The sequence below is a fragment of the Lissotriton helveticus genome, chromosome 2_2 (genome assembly GCF_964261635.1).
Source record: "Lissotriton helveticus chromosome 2_2, aLisHel1.1, whole genome shotgun sequence".
NCBI lineage: Eukaryota > Metazoa > Chordata > Amphibia > Caudata > Salamandridae > Lissotriton > Lissotriton helveticus.
Window position 1 is genome coordinate 250,520,053 of NC_136060.1, and position 22,192 is coordinate 250,542,244.

At 44.5% G+C, this 22,192-nt stretch overlaps 1 protein-coding gene across 1 annotated transcript in view; it reads left to right on the plus strand.

Annotated features, from left to right (window-relative positions):
* Window positions 1-7,776: 7,776 nt before the first annotated feature.
* Window positions 7,777-22,192, plus strand: part of SEL1L3 (SEL1L family member 3) — a 684,155-nt gene continuing 669,739 nt past the window's right edge. The window contains exon 1 of the mRNA XM_078678371.1: window positions 7,777-8,086. Within this exon, the coding sequence (XP_078534497.1) occupies window positions 8,021-8,086 (66 nt within the window). The 5' untranslated portion in view covers window positions 7,777-8,020. The remainder of the gene's footprint in view (window positions 8,087-22,192) is intronic.

Sequence of the window (22,192 nt, forward strand, 5' to 3'; positions counted from 1 at the left end):
CAAACATATTGCCTAATATGTTTTTTCCTCAGGTTAGAATGTTAAAAGAGAGTTGAAGAATATAAAAGAATGGAATATAGCTGCAAATGACTTGAGGACGAATGTTACCCCATTTTGAATTACAAGATATAAAGAATGATCATGTTCATTACACTGGGTTTAATCTTACACTGATGCCTACAGGAGTCTATTATTTAATTTTTATTTTACATGCTTAAAAATTTGGGAGTTGCCAGCAGCATACATAATACTTTTACATTTGTGAGTGCAATTCCACCATTTTAGCATATGTAGTGCTCTCTCATGCAACCAAGACGTGCATGGTTATAAAATTGCCTGCTGATAGTTTAAATGCAATTAAATTAAACTGGAACAACAAGGTCCAAGCTCTGTAAAGCTTGAACATTAAAGCACTCTCCCTCTAACACTCAGCTGGGCAAAATTGGTAGGATTATATTCCATAGTGGGTGGTTTAAAGTTGCAGACGATTTCTCTTTTAAGGTTTAATTAAGTAAATCTTTGGTATTCCAATTGATTGATGGTGGATTGTATGATGATATTTATTGATGATGTTTTATTTGGTGATCATATTTTGATGTATGTTAAGTTTTAGTTAACTGAACAATAAAGTCTTAGGGCCTCATGCATCAAGCTAAGGAATAGCAATTCCTTGATAGCGATTCTTAAGGAATCGCAATTACTTATGCAAGTAGGTTTTGCTAAAATATTAGCGTTTCCTGCACATTCCTTAATTGCGAATCGCAAATTGTGATTCTCAATTAAGGAATGTCTTCCCATTCATTCCTATGGGCCTTTAGGCCCATAGGAATGAATGGGACAGTGTTCGCAATTTGCGATTACCAAAAAGCTAAGTGCAAATTGCGCATGCAATTTCAAGGGTGCAAGGGGGCGAAATGGCTCCACTGATGCACCCCCAACAAAGGTAAGTATGCACATGTGGTGCCCTTAGGGCATGTGTATGCACCACTTTGCACTTTGAAAAATGCATTTTTGTGCATTTTTCAAAGGAATTGCAAATTACCATCAACTTGTAGTTGATGATCGTTTGCAATTCCAAATTGGGAAAACACAATTTGTGAATGCATAATGCATCGCAATTAGGGAATCGCAATTTGTGATTCCCTAACTGTATTTGCAAAATAGGTAATCGTAAAAATTGCGGTGTCCTGTTTTGCGAATGCCTTTGGGCTTGATTCATCGCAAATAGCATTTTACCGATCGCAAACGGGCTGATTCTGTGAATCGGCCCATTTGCAACCGGTAAAATGCTTGATGCATGTGCCCCTTACTTTCTACTGAATTAACCAGTAGTCATACAAACAAACAAACATGCACTAGTCATTCGTTCATAAACTTTATTTGGCTGCAAAAAAATACAGCCATAAAAGTACATAACTAAAATCACACATATAATTACAGCATACAAAGAATAAAATCCACACTCCTTCATCAGATCTCCTAATTGTTTAGTATATAAGACCCAAAGGTTACTATAAAACATCCAGCCCCAGTTAAAATAACAATATTATATAAAAGTGGTACGGTTAAAACACATTTAAAAAATGGTATGTACAGATCATTTTACAGTTGTATAATACATCAGTAATATAGACATATCAAAGCCTCGTAAATCAAAAACAATATGGTATATGTTACCCCATCCATTAGCTCTTGCGATATGCTTTCCTTGTTTTAATGGCATTCGTTATAAACAGGGCAACATTGTAACACACATCAGGACCACCTAGTGACACTAAGAAGTTCAATGCGATTTTATGTGTTCAAATATTCTGGGCAATAAACATAGGTTTCAAATAATGGAGCCTCAAATTCTGGTACATTTGAAAAGAATAATAGAAAGTGTAGAGTGCCTTGTTTGCTATGACTATCACAGGGGCACAGAATTGCATCAGAGGGGCAAGACCGCACATGTGCAAAGGCGACTAGGTGATGCACAATACCACACCTCAACCGTGTCAACACAAAGCGGTGTTGTATAATATTTACATATGTCAGATAACGGTTAGCCCCATCTACCTCATCCAGGGTCTTATAAAATATCACTAGCGATTTTTTCCCCTTGTCCAGATCACGCTTAGCAACCATAACTTGGATTTTTTTTTTTACTCCTATTCTTGGAAAGTGATGTCACCTGGGTAATATCAGACCAAACTGACAGATTACACAATTCACCCAGAAGAGAGTGGATGTTAAATATCCACAGTATATTTAGGACTTTATCCAAAGTTAGACAGTTAAGGGTTATTGTTAGAACTGGCTATTTCTGGTAGGCTAAGGCTGACGCCAAAGCCAGGCAGAAACCACCATTCTAGACAGGGCAAGGGAGTCACACGCCAAGATAACCCCTACTCACCCCCTTAGTAGCTTGGCACGAGCAGTAAGGCTAAACACTGAGGCAATGTGTAAAGCATTTTCGCAAGCACACAACAGCAACAACATCCTAGGCACACCACAAAAGGAACTCCACACAAGGTTATATAAAAATAACTTATGTATTGTCAAAACACATCAGATAGAAATCACACATGTACATTGTGCCAACTGGCACGGGCAATATTCACAAGGGATTATTTACAAGACAGGGCCACATGGGCCACTGTCAGGATCAACACTTTTAGAAATAGCACTTCTAGAACTTAGAATAAGTATAGCACAAAATAACAGTTATAAATCACAACCAGTAACTACTGGTAACAGGTAAGTACCACCTACGCAACCCTAACCACCTTAGGAGAATGTCATGCAGGGGACCAGGACCTCACTAGGACCACCTGTACTGGAAAGAACAATCACCTAAGAATAAAATACACTTAGGGGTATAAGCAAGAACACATTACACATGATGCATCACAACATTCAGCGGTGTAACACAGGAAAACACATGAGGCCTAAAACATTCAGAGGTGTAAGGAAAGAAAACACATGATGCATAAAAATACATTCAGCGGTGTGAGAACAAGGCACATGATGCATCAAAAACACATTCAGAGGCGCAGGGAAGGAAAAACACATGATGCATAAACCAACACATTCAGAGGTGTAAAATCAAGGAAGACACATGATGCATAAAAACATTCAGAGGTGCCAGAACATAACTCAATAGCGCAAAAACACATGATGCCCATAAACATTCAGAGGTGTAAGATCAAGGTGCGTAATCATATTAAATGCATTACATTTCCTAGCACCACATCACATTGCGCCAAACTCACATTAGGCAATTACCATCACATAGATAATCACATTGCGCCTAAATAAAAACACATACCAGCCCCCATCTAATAAAGGGACTAAAGAGCCCTGTGTCCAGAATGTCAGGGTGCGCTGCCATGCAGCGCCAGTCAGGGGTGCGCCACTGGCGCAAAACCTAAACGTTGCAGGTGCCCACTACTTGCTGGGCACCTGAGAACAATCACAAGACCTAAACGGTGCAGCTGCCCACTAATTGCTGGGCAGCTGGGAAGCAGAACTGCGGCAAGGCTCTCACTAGCCCTCAGGGACCCAAAACTGCACCAACTGGGAGCCTTCTAGGCTCTGAACTGTGCACGTTGGAGCCACACAGGCTCTGGACATCACACATGTCCCCAACGTTGGAGCCACACAGGCTCTTCAACAAATATGCCCCATGGAGCCCTCAGGCTCTGAAAACAACTGTGCCCCCTAGAGCCTCCGTGGCTCTAAACACAAAATGCCCCGAGCCTCTGAGCAAATGTCCCCAGGAGCCCTCTGAGCCTCGCTGGGCTCGAAATGGCCAAATGCTCCCCAGAGCCTCTCTGGCTCTACAACAAATCTATGGGCAGGGAGCCTCTCTGGCTCTCAATCAAGGAAATGCTGCCTTGAGCCTCACGGGCTCACAACCACTCAGGCCCTCGTCGCTGGAGTCCGGGGGACTCTGAACACACCATGGCCCGTGGAGCACAGATCGCGCCACTGGGGGGGGGGCGGACACCGGCAATGTGTCCCGACGCCCCCCTCTCCTTACAGCAACACCCCCGACTCACCGGCTCTGCTGCGGGGAGGCTCCATCGTCGCGCCGCCTCTCTGCGGCGTCCCCCCTGCTGCCGGCACTCCTCCGCACTCGGGCCGCGTGTCGGGGCTCTGCCCGCACACAGGGCACTTCACTCGAGCCCCGGCCACGCTACCTCTCTGCTCCTCTTCTTTTCTCGGGGCTCCCTCTCTGTCACGGGAGCCCCACAGCGGCCGCCGCCATCTTCTTCCCCGGTCTCCCTCTCTGGTCACGGGAGACTGGCAAAACAGGCAATGGCTTCCCCCAGGCAGGGGGAAGCGGAAAACACGTCCTCCCGGCCCCGCCCACAACCAGGCGGCGGGCCGGACATCTTCTTCCGGTGTTTCCTCCGGGCTGCGGCGGTGACCAAACGGGGGCAATAAGGAGGGGTGGGCACCCTCGAAATTTAAATAAAATAGAGGAGCGAGGTGGGCACTCACAAAATAATTAAACAAACGGGCAAAATCGCAGGGTAGGCACCTGCCAATTCTCACGCAAAATGTGTGATGGCGACACGCTCGCTATGGGTCCAAATAAAGCGCTCTCCCAGCGCTATAAGCACTAAAGCAGCCCCCATGAGTGAAGGGGGCAGGAGAGCCAGGCAAAGGGGTACCCAAAAGTCCTGGGCAGGAAAGTCCAGCAAAAACTTCTTCAGGGGTCCAGGACAAGTCCATCAGGGGTCCAGGACAAGTCCATCAGGTATCCAGGGACTGGGCAGGGCTCAGGGAGGCAAGCCTTCCCCTGAGCCCAAGCAGCAGCACGCCCCTGGCAGGATTCAAGTCAGAAACAAGAACATTTTTAGAGTGTCACAGCACCCTTTTTATACCCAAAAAAGTCTTTGAAGTCTTTGTGTAATTGGGCCCTGAGCCCGTTCTAAACCATTTCTTGGGTGTTGCTGGAGCCCTTGGGCTTCCTGGCTTCCTTCTTTCTTTCAGTATCAGGGACAGAGGTGACAGTCGCCCAGCGGGAGGTGGAGCCAGCATTGTGGTCAGGCAGGCACAGCCCTATTCACTCCCAGGTGCTATCTCCTCCCACTTACCTGGCAGCAGATGCAGCCTTTCATCCACGGGCTGACTCAGACAACCTCCTGGGGGCTCTGCAGCCCCTGTCATCCTCAAACCAGACAGTCAATCCACAAGCATGCCCAGGCTCACTCCTGGGGCCAGGCTCCAGCCAATCACACGCCAGACACAAATTACACAAATATGCCAACCTCTAAAAGTGGCACTTCTACACTAGACACAATCATGCCGCATATACCATTACGCAGCATTCAATCTCACGAGTTCGTACATACCAAACTCGACCCTACACACCCCACACATCAGGAACTACCATGGGCATACATATTCCCCATTCATTCCTATGGGAGGGCAGGTCACTCACCACACACAGAGAGCTCACGCACTTTACACTGTACCACAGTGAAAAAGTGCGCAGAGGCCTAAAATCACCAACACCAGGTTCCAGAAACAGGCTAGGAAAAAGCAGAAAGTTTCGGGGTGAACCTGCCAAAAAGGGCCAGGTCCAACAGTTATTTTTCTAGTAAAACAAACCTCCTGCTTGGCCCAAAGTGATACCCATAATAACAATGGTTTAACCAGAAGGAAATCCTCTACAGATTGCAGATTGTGAACTATAGTGTTTGCTGCACATGGTGGCAAATTTAAAAACCTTTTTAAAAAAGTATTTTCCTCAATTTGCAATTTCCTCAATGTCCATTGGCATATCCCCAGAGACCAGCTCCATAGGTTGCCATTGTCACGCCCTTAGCTTTATATATAGCGAACATTTCCTTAATAGTTCGGCTGCCCAGTTTCGAGGCAAACTTCAAAATTCCCTGAGAGGCCTTGCTCAGTTTGGCTCTGGTATTTAGTACATGCTGAATCCATGCCCCATTGCCTACAAACTGTATGCCCAGATAACAAAAGGATTTCACTGAGACAATTGGTGTACTGTCAATAGAAAGGGTTCTACATAGTTTTCGTGTTTGACCACCAGACCATGGTAAATGTTTTGGTTTTGTTGATAACCATTTTCCATAAAGACATAAATTCGCCAAATGCATTCATCAGTTCCTGAAGACCCACTGGTGTTCTAGCTAGGAGTACAGGGTCATCGGCATAAAGAAACACTGGTATTGAGTATCCTCCAGCCTTAGGGGAATCTTTCTGCAGCGACTCAAGATGACTATCGACCCCATTAATCATTAATAAAAATGCCACGCACTACTTTAAATTGAGGCGTGAATTCTCCTTGAGGGCCAAATGGAACCTCCTTAGCTTTTCAGAGATATGAGAGGAACCCTACACTCGGTCTAGGTGCACCTAGAAAGCTCAGCAATACCCATAATAAATTCTGTTAAACTAAATCAAAAGCACTGCTCAGATCTTAAACATGCACTACTCATGCCCTCTCCTACTCCACACAACTAAGCAGTATTGTCAGCTTCCTTCTATACAATTTTCTGAGACAAGGCAAATCCCTCCTTCGGGTCGAAGATGCCAATAGCTCTATGGCACCATCTGCGTATAAATACAGTGCCGAGAGGTTAAGACCTCTAAGTCATGCCGATTGCATTGTGTTTCCTTTTGGATTAAGCAACCGTAATTTGGGCCCCTACTTCCAGTGTTTCGGGCAGTGGTCGAAGTGCATTGAAAAAGTATGGGAACTGGGATGCTATGTGCAAAGGGGCCGGGTGAGTGAGCTTCAGGGAATGGTCTAAGGCGTGGCTTAATAAAACGAAATATTCTGTAACTTTTTTCAGTCTTTCACCTTCACGTAACTACATTTAAAATATTAAACAGCTTAAATGAAAAAAATAATTTAAGTTAATCAGTCTAAAATGCACTATCGTACATTATGAAATCATTATTATTTTGTGCACTGCGTAGGTCTGTGTCTGTAACCAGAGAGCTACAGAACTAAACCCTGGTTGGAGCAGTGGAAAATAGTGACTTGTGTATGTTTAGTGCTACGAGGTCCCAGTCTGTCTCATAAAGCACTGTGCATATATATGTAAATCATTATTTTAAACTTGCGTAACACACAGGAGATAGGCTGCTACATAACGCGCAAAAAGGTTTAAGATGATAAAAGGCTTCTAACATATAGATTTTATGAATATCCAAACTGTGCACAGTGCAAATATTTTATAAGTATTCTTTAATAACTCAATCTTTACAGCTCGCAAAACTGTGTTATCAGGAAGCGTCAAGTGAGTCCAACACCAGCACCCACTTCCAAGCACCCTTTACAACTGCCGATTAACCAGTTGCGCACATTTACATTTCTTTCAGGTAAGCAGGCACCCTGACAGGAAGGCTTGATTAACTCTCTGGCCCTCCTTCCGTTTTACAGCACGGAAGACTACCTGCCTTACACTTCAGCTGAAGCATTTCAACTTTTGTCTTTTCATAAAAAGTAGGAGTAGTGTTTTTCCTAAATTAAAATAAGAATGGGCACGTCTGGCCCCTCAGATCCCGCCCACTCCGACCACTGATTTCGGGACGTGTATCTTTTAAGAAACTTTGAGGTGTTTATACTCAGTGTGTCAGTTGTGCGTGTACCCCATTTCAGCAGACTACAGCAGCCCGTGGTGACATGCACAGCCCCTCAGTAGTGTTTGGCTCTGCTGTGCTAGGGCGCACCTGCTGAGGGGTATGGGAGGGTAAGGGCAGCCCAGGACTCTCCGTCACCCCCCACCTCGCCGGGGGAGGGGCCACGCCGCCCGGAAACAGGACCTGAGTGCCACTGGTAATCCACGTACGAAGTCGTCGCCGGGGCAGAAGATGGCAGAGCGGCGTGCCTTCTCCCTCCCACTGAGGTAACCGGGCTGGCGGCCAGCACTCCCCTCTGTCGATCGGCACTGCTGGGGGCGCCTAGAGCGGATTCGAGCTCACAGCGGCGCTTGGAGGAGAAAGGGCGATGCGAGGAGGATCCAGCGCCCGGTGACAGCGCCCGAAAGAAAGGATGCGGCTTCGGGGAGCTCCGCGGTGCCCACGGATGCCAGCACTAGTGGTGCTGCTGCTATGGCTGGTGAGGATAAACAGTGCATTGAGTTGAAACTCATTCTATGGCTGTAACACTCACACTCACGCAACAATCCGCCCCGCGCCCCATTCTAGAATTGGTTCCCGTGTTTTCCCATTCCTTCCTCGTCCAGTGTCACTATTATTCGGCACGTTTCCTTGGGGTCACTGCACCATGATTTCCAAATGAAGAGCCTTGTGTTGAGTTCCCGGGTTACCGTGCTGCACTGCTGGCTGAAGCTGCTATACCTGTTTAAAGACAGGTGCAGAGCAGCGCTCCCCTTCCGCCTACATTCCGAGGCATGAGCGACGCCGCGCCTGTCATGAGTGACGCCCCGTCTGTATACATGCATGCCATCACTCCTAGTGAAAGCCACGTTTATTTTAGGGCAACACATTGTAGCTTCCCCCTCTTAAAACGCCTTCTGCTTTAATGCAAGTTAATAAGGGGAGTACATTAATTTCTTTAGTGTATTTCTAAAGCGTCCTTTTTACTGTTCCCAAATGGTGAAATTGATGCGCCTGGACAAGCACCAGGTGCACACAATATGAAGTGCCCAAGAAGCAGCGCGGGGTAGAAAAACACATAACAGACAGGACAACAGACGGCACAGAGGTCAAAGAGCAGCATAGGGCAAAAAATGGTATCTAGGGTGTGACCTATTCACCCTATCAGTGAGGCAGTGAATCACGAGCTGTATGTAAATAGACTGTTATTTATTGGAAGGGTGTAAACCTCACCAACGTTTGGGATGGCACAAACCTACATTCTCAATTTTTGCCTTAAGGCAGTTATATGAATAGCACTTCAACGCCTTTAACCGCATGTCCACAAAACAAAGATGCATGATGAACATTTAGAAAACAGCCATGTTGTGAACTGGCGAGAAAGATCTTACATTTTGTACCCAGCTCCTTTGATAATCGCATCAGGGTCGGCATTTAGCATGGGCATCATGCCCGGTTCCAGGAGCGTATATCTGGAGGGGACAAGGGTGCGTGTGGGTGGGCCAATGTGTGCCCAATTTTTCACAATTCTGGAGGTAAGCCGCAAGTGCCAGATTTATATTATATTTTCTTTCAAACCATCATACAGAGCATGGGTAGAGCTAATTGAGCGTAAAAGCAAGTGTCTACACTGGTCAGGCCCAACCCTCATAATTTCCAACAGGCTGCACTTCAATAAAAGACCCTGGACACCAAACACATTGTAATAGTAGTTCAAGTTTAAGAAAGTCCCTGTAATCCCACCCAAGCCTCTGCATCTTTGCACTAGGAAGAATGGCTATTTTCTCCTTGCAATTTGCCCAACACCTATTTCTTTGCACACTGTGATCTTTGTAACTGTTTATTTTCATAACATTACTTTTCTTTCATTGATAAAAAAAGTTTATAAAAACAGCAACACATTAGGAACAAACGAAAGCAGTATTCTTGATACCTGAGAGCAGTTTTCATGCCTGGCAATTGTAAAACTGGTAGTTGCAGTCAAAGTGGTCACCTTCTGCCCCGTATCACACAGGGAGCCCCAGGGAAGCAACAGCCCGCTTTGTGCGCCCTCGGACACTATGGTTTTATAGAAGAGGGACACTTGTGTGTAACCCTGGGAGTAGTTGGGATAGCGGGGCTACAATAAGGTCCACAGAGTTGGAAACAAACTCCGTGGAACTCCGCTCCGCCACCCGCCTCCACCCCCCTATTAACAAATAATTCTACATTAATTAAAAGTAAATTAAAAACATGTATCTGTACTGAGGTGTCCCCTGGCTGCCCTCCTCCTCTTCCTCGCCGTCTGGGTAATCCTTGCAAACACTGCGCATGTGCCTGCGCCCGCACATTTGCAGTTTTATCAAGAATCACCCACAGTACGTCTTTGGACACTGCAAGTGGCTGGGCACCATTGCGGTTTAGAGCATGGTAGCTTTTATTCTGGTGAGGTCCCGGGGTGGGTGTTCCGTGACTTGCGTGGCGCAATGGCAGGTAAGCACGACAGTCAGGCTGCAGAGCCCTGCATTGGATGAAATATGCCAAACTCAGGTTCCTCCTTTGTGTACACAAACAAAAAGGAGCTAAAAGGAATAAGGGCACCCTCCACAGAGTAACTAAGTAACACACAAAAAACAACCAAGATAGCTAAAAGCAAACAGTTTGCTATCATCTCGACCTCCACAGTAGGAACTCAATTCCAGTGAAGTGGAATAGAGCAACTAAAATGTATATTAAAAAAAATGTATTTATACCCAGAAGTCACAAGCTCGGTTAGGTTATGGCGTTAAGGATTCACCTCATGGAAGTGATTAGAGGCAACAGGTGCTAATCAGACTATTATATCACCAGGCTTCTTGTCATCGGTGCTCGTTCCAATGGGCTGGGAGGCCATGTGTGTGCACAGGTTACTAGTGCAGTGATCACAAGGACCTCTCTGATGCTTCAGAGTACTAGCTATGAAGAGAGTCAAATTGACTTACCTCATCAAAGACATGAATGGAGCTCTTTACCAAGCAAAATAGAACTGCTTAACCAGATCTTCATACAACATCTGTTTGTGTTCTAATGGTAGCGCAGAGGCGTACTGGAGTATTTCGATATTAAAAATCTGTGACTCAATCACAATCTTCCCAGAGTTCTCACAGTATCTTTTTTACTACTTTCAAACCACTGGAGAAGAAGGCATATATACAACCCTTTAAAAAAAATAAAAAATTTCCGTTTCCAATCTTAACAGTAATCAGAAAGGTCCACCTCTAAGAGGATCGGTGTGTATCCTGTTGTCTATGGAATACACACAATGTGTTAAAATACCCCTCACACACCAAAAGGGCCCTTGGTGTCATGCTTCATCATCGGGGTCTTCCCGCCCGGCTGCCGGACGGGGCAGTGCTGCGACAAGCGACTACGCTGGAGCACCTTTAAATGTGGGTGCTATGTGAGTGAATTTGAGTGAGTGTCAGTGGGGTCAGGGGTGATAAAAAGGTGATGTTAAAAAATACCTGGCCTGGTGATAGAAAAATCTATTTAATAAACACTGGCTGGTATTATTAAAAAAAGTGGTGTCGGAAAGGATAAGCGGGTTAATGGGCTTACTTTCCTGTGCGGGTCAACATGTTTCGGGGCGCTATGCCCCTTCGTCAGGACCGGGGACAGATCCCCCTGTCACTCACTAATGTTTCTCCACAATAAAGTGTATGTACAAAGAAGTGTGGTGGTGATCTTATTTATCAATGTGTATAAATATACAGTTTATATTAATACACTTCCCTTGCTAATGCTAAGATACTGATGTAGTATGCCTAAAAGACAAGAGCACAGTATTATTAATGCGCGGATCCCACAGCGCTAATCTCTGTATTGCCTGTAAGGAGAAAAAGGACAAACATACATATAGCAGTAGTCTGGCGCTAGGGAACCCGAGAAGGGAGTCCATAATTTTCATAGTTATTAAGGTGTTAGATACTACACAGTTAAGCACACACATAATTGAGCTCACACATTGTTTACATGTCCAGTACCGTAAATTCAAATGGGGAGATACTGCACTTATTTTAAAAGATACATACTTAGTAAGGTGAGGAACAATGCCCCATGAGCCAACTCTAGAGCGAAGGGTATTTGAGGGTCCAACTGCAGGTGAGACAAAAATGGGAAAAAAGAAGAAAAATAGGGGGATTTCTGGTCCCAGTATTCTGATGGTAAGTAACTTAGAAGTGTGGTAGTGAAACCACATAAGCCACTGTCTTTTAGTCTTCCCCATTCGGCTATGCCGTACTTACTCAACCCCCAGCCTCGTTGTGCTTCCTCCTCCGTCCGTGGCTTCCGTGATAGTGAGGATGGAAGTTTGGGCGGGTGTTTTTATAGTGGTGTTAATAGGTACATCAGGGCTGGTCTAATTAGTTAAGGGCTTCTGACTCCGGACAGCTGTGCCAGAAAGGAAGGGTGCTTAGGTCTGGTTGGTGCGGTGGCCATTGTTAACTAGTCACCGATCTTTTTTATTTTGTTAGCACAGGGAATGGTGGTTAGTTCCGAAGTTCCCCGTGACTAATCGCCATGTAGATATCTCTTTTAGGTTAAGTTAAAGTGGTTAGGGAGGTAAAAATCACCGTCTTGGTCCAACCGCTGTCTGGTGCGTAATGCGCATGGGCGGAAGAGTGTTTCCAGGCCGCGCATGCGTGGTGGAATGTGATCGGTCCGAGCATGCGCGGTGGAAAGGGTAAACACTACGCATGCGCGGGCGGCAGTGGCACAATGCATGCGATTGAAAAGGGTTTGTGTTGGCTCATACCTTCAATTTACAAAATAAAGTTTAACAAAACTCATGATGCATAAAGCGGACAGGCTGTTGTGTAACATCTTGGCGTTGTTTCTTGGAAAAAAACTTTTTGGATATTGATGGGGAAAGGAACTTATTAGTATGATACAGCAATGTTTAATGTGGCTATATTTATAAATGTGGCAGGCTTGTATATTAGGTCTGGATACTAAAATTCAATTCTTAGACAGGCACAGATTGTGACAGCTGATTGGGCTAGTGTTATACTCTCTTGAGACATGGAGCTGGTCAAGAGTTTAGTTTAGTTGAGACCAGGGTATATCATCGTTTAGGCCAGTAAGATGTGTACCCAACCGATGCACCCACCTCTGTTCTTTCGTTAGAAGGTCCTTGTCATTGTTGAAAACCTCTATGACCGTCCATCTCAGATCATGAATGCTGTGACCCTTTGTCACATAGTGTGTCGCCATTTTATCATGGAAGATGCAGCAGGCCTCACCTTCGATGATGAAGAAGTCGATAGGATACTAGCTACTCTCCGCCCTTTTGAAGGGCTGAGCAATTCGGAACCAGGCACAAACGATGGCGATTGGGATGAACTAGCTGTTCTGAGAAGAACACAGATAAAGACAGCTTTACATGGCCTACTGATGTCAGAGTACCTCAAGACAAAAACTGCCCCTCCTGGCCTAATAGTAAAAAATGAACCTTTCTTTTTCACACATGACTTAGAATTCAAAAGAGACTGGTCATTGATAAGTTGGAGGTGTACTAGGGACTGGCTAGTCCTGATTATAAAAACTGCCACCAAACTTACACAAGAACTGAAAATAGAAATAACAAAACTTGAGGTGAAAATTAAAAGTTACCTATCTCCAGCCGCCCTCAAAAAAAGACTTGAGGAACTTAATCAGGAAATGACAGATTTTGAACTAACCTTAAAGAAAAGCAAATATAAGAAACACAAAAAAGATACAGAGGGCTTTACACAAGAACGCATATATCCCTATATCAAAAAAGACTATGTGTCCAAAAATCACAATAGTGATCAAGACACAGACAACTCAGACACAAGCTCCAACAGTTCAGGTTCGAGCAGGAACAGCAATCAGGGAGCCAGAGGTGGGACGCGATCCCTTAGAAGACCATATCCACCAGGCGGGGGAGGTTGGGCACCCTACTAAGGGCCACCTGGATACATGCAATATCCACCAATGCCACCCTATATGGGTAATCAGTTCCAACCTTGGGACCAACAGGCACCCGCATACAACTATTATGGTCCACCGCCTTTTTTAGGCCAGCGCCAAGGCCCCCGAAGGGGAAGGAACCGAAAGGGCACCCAGGTACACTGGAACCAACAACCAGCAGCACCCCCAGGAGTGTCAACCCAGAGCCAGACTGCATCAACCAGTCGGGGAACCTTGTGGTGAACCTATCTGATTTGCAATTAACAGAAGCCCAAGAGAAAGTCCTGTCAAAGGGGTTGGGTTTTGTCCCAACCAATAAAATGGACAAATTCAAAATCTGCCAGGAAATGAAAGAGTTCATGTGGAAATTAAAGCTACGAGCGTTCTTCCAGAACTCTGAGAATGAGACTATTGACCAATCTGACACAGGTCTAAAGAAAAAATCAACCTTTACCCTACTTGACTCTACAATACCGGTGGAACTCCTGGCTTTTGAGAAAGCGGTGATGGAGGATCTAGAGAAACTACACACAGATACAGGCACTAAATTCCAGAACATCTCCAGATTAGAGAGAGTTGCCCTACATGAGCTTGCCAACAACCAAGACATTGTGATAAAGCCGGCCGACAAAGGCGGTGCCACAGTTATACAGACCTATGGAAACTACGATAGGGAATGTAGGAAGTTGTTGGAAGATAGGCGCAACTATCAAATACTGAGGGATGACCCAACAGAAGAGGTCAGGATTTGTATTATGATAATGATCGAGGAAGCCACAGCACATGATTGGCTCTCTAAAAAAGAAAGTGAATTTCTGATTCAAGACAACCCCAAAACACCATATTTTTACACGATACCAAAGATTCTTAAGGATGCCCCTTATCCACCTGGACGCCCTATAGTATCAGGTATCGATTCAATCCTTGAACCGTTGTCAAAATTTGCTGACGCATTTCTCAGACCCATTGTGCAAGCAACCAGTACCTATCGGAGAGACACGAAAGCTGTTCTACAGCTGGTCAAAGAGATACAGTTCGACCCGGAACAACACCTCCTAGTAGGTTTGGACGTAGAAAGTCTCTACACAAGCCTTCCCCACCAAGAAACTTTGGAGATAATAGAGGAAGTTCTTTTCTCCACCCCCTGGAAATATCACACAACAAGACAGGTGGTACTTGAGTGCATCTCCCTAACACTGAAGAAAAATTATTTTCAATACGAAGATACTTTCTACCTGCAAAAGCACGGCATGAGTATGGGCAGCACCTGTGCCCCTAGTCTGGCAGGTTTGTACGTACACCACCTGGAAACGTCCAAGATCCTCAACGACCAGAATCCCTATAGAAACCACGTGGTAACGTGGAAGAGGTACATTGACGATGTGCTTGTGATCTGGAGGGGGGATCAGGACTCAGTCAACCTGTTTATGGAATGGCTAAACCAACAAGACCGGTTCTTAAAATTTACCCACACTGTTTCTAAAGAGAACCTTGTGTTCCTAGATCTGAATATCTACCCCATTGATGGGAAACTAGAAACAAGCACACATTTCAAACCCACAGCTAAAAACAGCCTGTTACTTTACGACAGCTTTCACCCTCCACACCTACGCGAGAATCTACCCTATGGGCAATTCCTTCGACTGCGACGCAACTGCAGCAATATCAAGGATTTTAAGACCCAGGCGGCAGATTTGGAGTGTAAATTACTGATTAGAAACTATCCAAAAGCCATTGTCAAAAAAGGCCAAAAAAGAGCCCGCAACAACAACAGAGAGGCCCTACTAGAAGAAACCTCTAACAAGGAGCCCGACCCAAGACCCATCTGTGTTACAACGTATAACACCAACTCCAACCACATCACTAAAATTGTGAACAAACATTGGAGAATGCTCAATTGTGGTAAACTTGATTTCCCGAAACCTATGTTCTCACATAGGAGAGGCAAGAATCTTAAAGATATGCTGGTTCACACAAGGCCTAGGAACACTGAGTCCAACGCCCCCACCAGACTTACAGAAGTTGGAGGCCACCACCCATGTGGCTCATGTGCGTCTTGTCAAAACACGCAAAAAAGCCGTACAATCACATTCTCCAATCAAAAAACATGGGAACAACGCGCATTTACTAATTGTATTAGTCGCAACGTGGTTTACTTAATCACCTGTCCCTGTAAAAAAGAATATATAGGGATGACAAGCAGACCGGTGAAAATTCGTATGAATGAACACCGCAGCAATGTACGCTGCAAAAAAACCACCACTAAAATGGCGACACACTATGTGACAAAGGGTCACAGCATTCATGATCTGAGATGGACGGTCATAGAGGTTTTCAACAATGACAAGGACCTTCTAACGAAAGAACAGAGGTGGGTGCATCGGTTGGGTACACATCTTACTGGCCTAAACGATGATATACCCTGGTCTCAACTAAACTAAACTCTTGACCAGCTCCATGTCTCAAGAGAGTATAACACTAGCCCAATCAGCTGTCACAATCTGTGCCTGTCTAAGAATTGAATTTTAGTATCCAGACCTAATATACAAGCCTGCCACATTTATAAATATAGCCACATTAAACATTGCTGTATCATACTAATAAGTTCCTTTCCCCATCAATATCCAAAAAGTTTTTTTCCAAGAAACAACTCCAAGATGGTACACAACAGCCTGTCCGCTTTATGCATCATGAGTTTTGTTAAACTTTATTTTGTAAATTGAAGGTATGAGCCAACACAAACCCTTTTCAATCGCATGCATTGTGCCACTGCCGCCCGCGCATGCGTAGTGTTTACCCTTTCCACCGCGCATGCTCGGACCGATCACATTCCACCACGCATGCGCGGCCTGGAAACACTCTTCCGCCCATGCGCATTACGCACCAGACAGCGGTTGGACCAAGACGGTGATTTTTACCTCCCTAACCACTTTAACTTAACCTAAAAGAGATATCTACATGGCGATTAGTCACAGGGAACTTCGGAACTAACCACCATTCCCTGTGTTAACAAAATAAAAAAGATCGGTGACTAGTTAACAATGGCCACCGCACCAACCAGACCTAAGCACCCTTCCTTTCTGGCACAGCTGTCCGGAGTCAGAAGCCCTTAACTAATTAGACCAGCCCTGATTTACCTATTAACACCACTATAAAAACACCCGCCCAAACTTCCATCCTCACTATCACGGAAGCCACGGACGGAGGAGGAAGCACAACGAGGCTGGGGGTTGAGTAAGTACGGCATAGACAAATGGGGAAGACTAAAAGACAGTGGCTTATGTGGTTTCACTACCACACTTCTAAGTTACTTACCATCAGAATACTGGGACCAGAAACTCCCCTATTTTTCTTCTTTTTTCCCATTTTTGTCTCACCTGCAGTTGGACCCTCAAATACCCTTCGCTCTAGAGTTGGCTCATGGGGCATTGTTCCTCACCTTGCTAAGTATGTATCTTTTAAAATAAGTGCAGTATCTCCCCATTTGAATTTACTGTACTGGACATGTAAACAATGTGTGAGCTCAATTATGTGTGTGCTTAACTGTGTAGTATCTAACACCTTAATAACTATGAAAATTATGGACTCCCTTCTCGGGTTCCCTAGCGCCAGACTACTGCTATATGTATGTTTGTCCTTTTTCTCCTTACAGGCAATACAGAGATTAGCGCTGTGGGATCCGCGCATTAATAATACTGTGCTCTTGTCTTTTAGGCATACTACATCAGTATCTTAGCATTAGCAAGGGAAGTGTATTAATATAAACTGTATATTTATACACATTGATAAATAAGATCACCACCACACTTCTTTGTACATACACTTTATTGTGGAGAAACATTAGTGAGTGACAGGGGGATCTGTCCCCGGTCCTGACGAAGGGGCATGGCGCCCCGAAACATGTTGACCCGCACAGGAAAGTAAGCCCATTAACCCGCTTATCCTTTCCGACACCACTTTTTTTATTAATACCAGCCAGTGTTTATTAAATAGTTTTTTCTATCACCAGGCCAGGTATTTTTTAACATCACCTTTTCATCACCCCTGACCCCACTGACACTCACTCAAATTCACTCACATAGCACCCACATTTAAAGGTGCTCCAGCGCAGTCGCTTGTCGCAGCACTGCCCCGTCCGGCAACCGGGCGGGAAGACCCCGATGATGAAGCATGACACCAAGGGCCCTTTTGGTGTGTGAGGGGTATTTTAACACATTGTGTGTATTCCATAGACAACAGGATACACACCGATCCTCTTAGAGGTGGACCTTTCTGATTACTGTTACTTTCGCAAGAGGAGGACGTGCCCACCTCGGTGCCACACAGCACCACCTCTTCCTTCCCCTTTTTTGATTTCCTTACCGTTTCCAATCTTAAACATGAAACAATTTCTTACCTAGCGTGTGCAGACATCAGAGAAGTCATTCTCAACTTCTTGAAACACTTCACCAGAACTTCTCTTTCAAGAAATGTTTTGACAGATACGAAGATGCAGACTTATTACTGGCCACTATCTAGCTAATCATACTACAGGACATCATGCAAAATGAAATTATGAGGCAATTTCTAGAATACATGATTTCACAACTGCGTTTCCACAAATAGATTCAGACCTAAGGGAGGCAGTGGATCTGCCATGGCGAGTATTAGAGAAGAGTTCCTCCTCTCAATGCATTAAGACTATAAAGAACTTAACTACTCACAACCCTCTGAGCTGCCTAGGAAGCAGTGGGCAAAGGCATATTACTAGGAAGGCTAAAAGAATGGCCAAGTGTGCCTGGGTTCCACTTAAAATGAAACCAAGACAACAGATACGGTCTGTGCTTTTTAAACCACCTTTTATGTCAATGCTGTACAGCCTACCTTTTAGATAATGTTTTTCTCCTTATAGTTCAATATCTATGTGCACTTTACGGTGAACTTTGATATTAGTTACACAAGAGGTTTCACATATATGCCCATAACACTGAAATCACCTTCTGACTCAAAACAGATGAGTGAACCAGGTCTACCCCAGCTCATTTTTGGACAATGTATTTCAGTGTAACTTTTTTGCTTCTCTGGATTTCAAGTTACAATTCCTATTCTTGGAGGAGTAGAGCTTGTTTGATTGACATGGAAACCTGACAACACCTCTGCTTTGCTTTAAGTTAGACATCTGTGAGTTCTGTTTGAGCTCATTCGCTCCAGATGTCATTGATGGACCCAAGATCCTCAACATACATCTTTGTTTGGCTTGGAAAATTCTCTCATTTCTCCAAACTGTCCATCTACCTGAGAGAACAAGACCATGTGGATGGCAGGCCTACACTATTGTAGAGCCATTTGTATTGTAAACCCAAAGAAGCTAATTGGCAGGCTGCAGGTGGTACCAGAATGAGGTGGCAAGAATGCAGATGAACTTTCGGAAGCTTAGCCACATAACACCAGCTTTCAAAGTAATCCATGGTCTCTAGGTGGGCCCAACGTTCAGGTTCAAATTCTTCTGTTCCTAGCATACAGCTTTCAGATTTAAAGGACCAGGACCCCTGCAGGAATTAGCATGCATTACCCACTGACCAGGAATTTGCAGTGAACCACAGCACAGCACATCAACCAACAATTCTTCAAACAGCCTTTAGACGGTGGCAAATGTTTGCTAGTACCCTGGCACAGGCTGCGAAATGCTCTGAATCCAAGTCTGAGGGATTCCCAAAACTCTAGAAAACTTAATGTTTAAAGTATAGGTATGATTTTGTGGTTCAAGAACATTGGAAAAGCCAAGCTGCACTCTGGTACTCCAGAGGTCTCAATGAAAGCAAAAGAGCAACAAAAAAACTTGAAATGATCAGCAGAAAAGCACAACTTATAAGTCGTTGATAGCCCTGTAAGAACAAATGAAAAGACACATATCATCCGGTGGACTAAATTAAACTACAAAAATACTATAAATTATCTTGGAACGCTGGCCCACACAATAAAACAATGTACAAATTCTATTTTACTCACAAAATCCCAAGCTCCCAAAACCTTGTCAAATTCTTTGCACAGGTAATTTAATCCATTCATAGCTTGCTGACAAAACCAGGCACTCCTTAACATAAGATTGGTCAAGACTATCAACCTGGACCTAAAGTTATGTCTAAACTCCTTTCATGATCAAACAAACTGAATAGCAGCCTCTTAATTACTGCACTACAGATAATACACCAAAAATAATGGATGCTGGAGACACTTGTTTCAGACACTAATCTCAAGAATGTGAGAAACTGTTCTGAAATGGCTTAAATCTTTCCTCCTCAAGATCCCAAATTGTGAAATTCGACTGACTCACCTCAAACCAGTTCTATGTGAAAACTGTTGTTTCACGAGGTTCTATCGTCTCCCATAATCTATTAAACATGTATATGGAGCAAGTTGCTATAACACTTCAAGATAAACAAATCTGCATACATCAATATGCTGTTGACACTCAGCTTTGTCTTCAGATGTCAGGCATGTCCAGCATAACTCATCTGAAATCGTTCTAAGGATTAGCTAACCAACCAGGTGTCATCTCACACAGAAAAAAGCCCTACAACAACCAAATTGCTGCTGACAATCTACTATAAACCCCCAAAAGGCCATCTATTCCATCCACTTTAGGATATATGTATCTCTAGTCACTTGTGCAAAATTGTGACTTCATTTTAGGTCAAAATCACATTTAAATGATCACATTGTGTAGAGAATTAAATCTGGTTCCTATCAATTATATCCCTTGTAATGACTTCAGATCTACAGTATAGGTGGTCATTCTCACGCATCAAGATGTAGGTCATTCTATCCTGGCAGGCCTATCACAACCTTCTGGCACACCTCCTTCTGCTATCTTGCATGCAGCTTCCAGTTAGTCACAGATCATGATGCTAAGAATTCTGACTCTCTTTCTCCTATCCCAAGAAGGCATCTATGGCTCCAGTTAGTGTGAAGCCTGAGTGGAAGTCATGTTGGCCTGCATAACTCTTAGAGCAATAAACTTAGGCCTTCATTTTACCACAAGGAAACAAAACTATGGTTTACTGGCAGGCAATGGAAAACGAAAGCCAAAATATCTAAGCAGGCCTTCCCTTGTCTCACTCCACGGCAGTGGTACTCCATACCGGACTACATCTGGCTAAATCCTGACCCCCCCCCCTTGCAATCTGAATAGTTTTGAAAATGCACCTTTTTAGATTTTATTTCCCTGGTTAATAGTCCCCATATATTCTACCATTTACATTTATGTTTTTTTAAACAGCCACGTAATTATCTGAGAAAGCTTCACTTCCCTTGCTGCTATAGAAACACCTTATATTGGTCTGAACTAAACAAACGATGACAAGCGGCAGTTTATAATATTACGGGATAGATTAGTCCAGACCAGTGACATGGTCTGAGGCACTCTAATGTCGTGGCTGCTAAAACTGAAGAGGAGCTTTAAGACAGGCGTACAAGTTTTTGGTTTTGGTCTAATGGGTACAATTAAACCATTGAGCGCACCTGTGCAGCGATTCCTGGTCCTTTTGAGACAAGGAATTCACTTGTAGTGAAAAATCGGTGTCATAATGTATTATAATATCGCATAGCATAATTCGCAACAAACCTCAACAAAGGACAGTGATGAAAGGAATGCATGAATGATTCTCACCCCCTGACGATGACCCGGGCTTGGATTCCAAACCATCTTTTTTAGCACGCTATTCCACTTTAAACTGAGATCAGATATATGCACATCAGTCTTTGTCCAGCTTCAATAGGAACAGTCCAAGCCTTTCGGCAACCCACGTCACCTGCAGAGTGAAACACAAGCAGCCCCAGAGGAGGTGTTTCCTACTTAAACCTCCTCAGTGAGTTTTAACTTGAGTCTTGTGACAACGTGAGCTCAGGTCCATGTCTGGTTACACCCGTCGCAACTAGGTTGTCTACTGCTTTGTAGTATACGGTGATATGGCATAACTTAATACACTATGGTATAACACTTCAAAATAGTCTCATTGTGAATTAGATTTCTTTTTACTCAACAAGGATATAGTTTTACTCTACACATCAAAAAGTAATGAAGATAAATACAACAACTTCAAACGGGAACTCACTAAATATGTCCTGGCCACACAGAAATGAAAGGAAGTAGCTCTTGATCATCAATCTGTGCAGAAGTGCTTGTTTGCTGCTGAGAAATGCAAGAACTCTCCCCTTAAAAGTATTGTAGCAGTGCTTGTGAAGTGCCGGTGCTATCCCTTTAAATGAAAGAAGTGCACATACTTTTAGTTCCTGCCCATTTAAAGCAGTGTCCTCAATGGAATTCAGACTTGTGCGCGAGTTAAAGAGGGCGTGGGGCCCCACTATTGGAAGTGGCCCTGTAGGCCCTGGGTATCTTATCACTGCCATGGGGCATGCCTGGTATTACGGCAGCCCCCTCGAATAAGGGAGGCCTTCGGGCATCGGTAAATCCACGGGCTGGTGGAGGTAGTGGTGGGACGGATAGAAGGTATTATTTTGGGCCAATCGTAATGAGGGACGGCATGTTTTGCTCCCCGCCTCCCGCCTGACCCGCCCTCCCGGGTCCCTTCTTATGACGCCCCCTCAGCGACCGCGCAGCGGACGCGCGCAGCGGGAGCACCGAAGGTGCGCCAAAGGTAAGCCCGTCTGCGCCCGT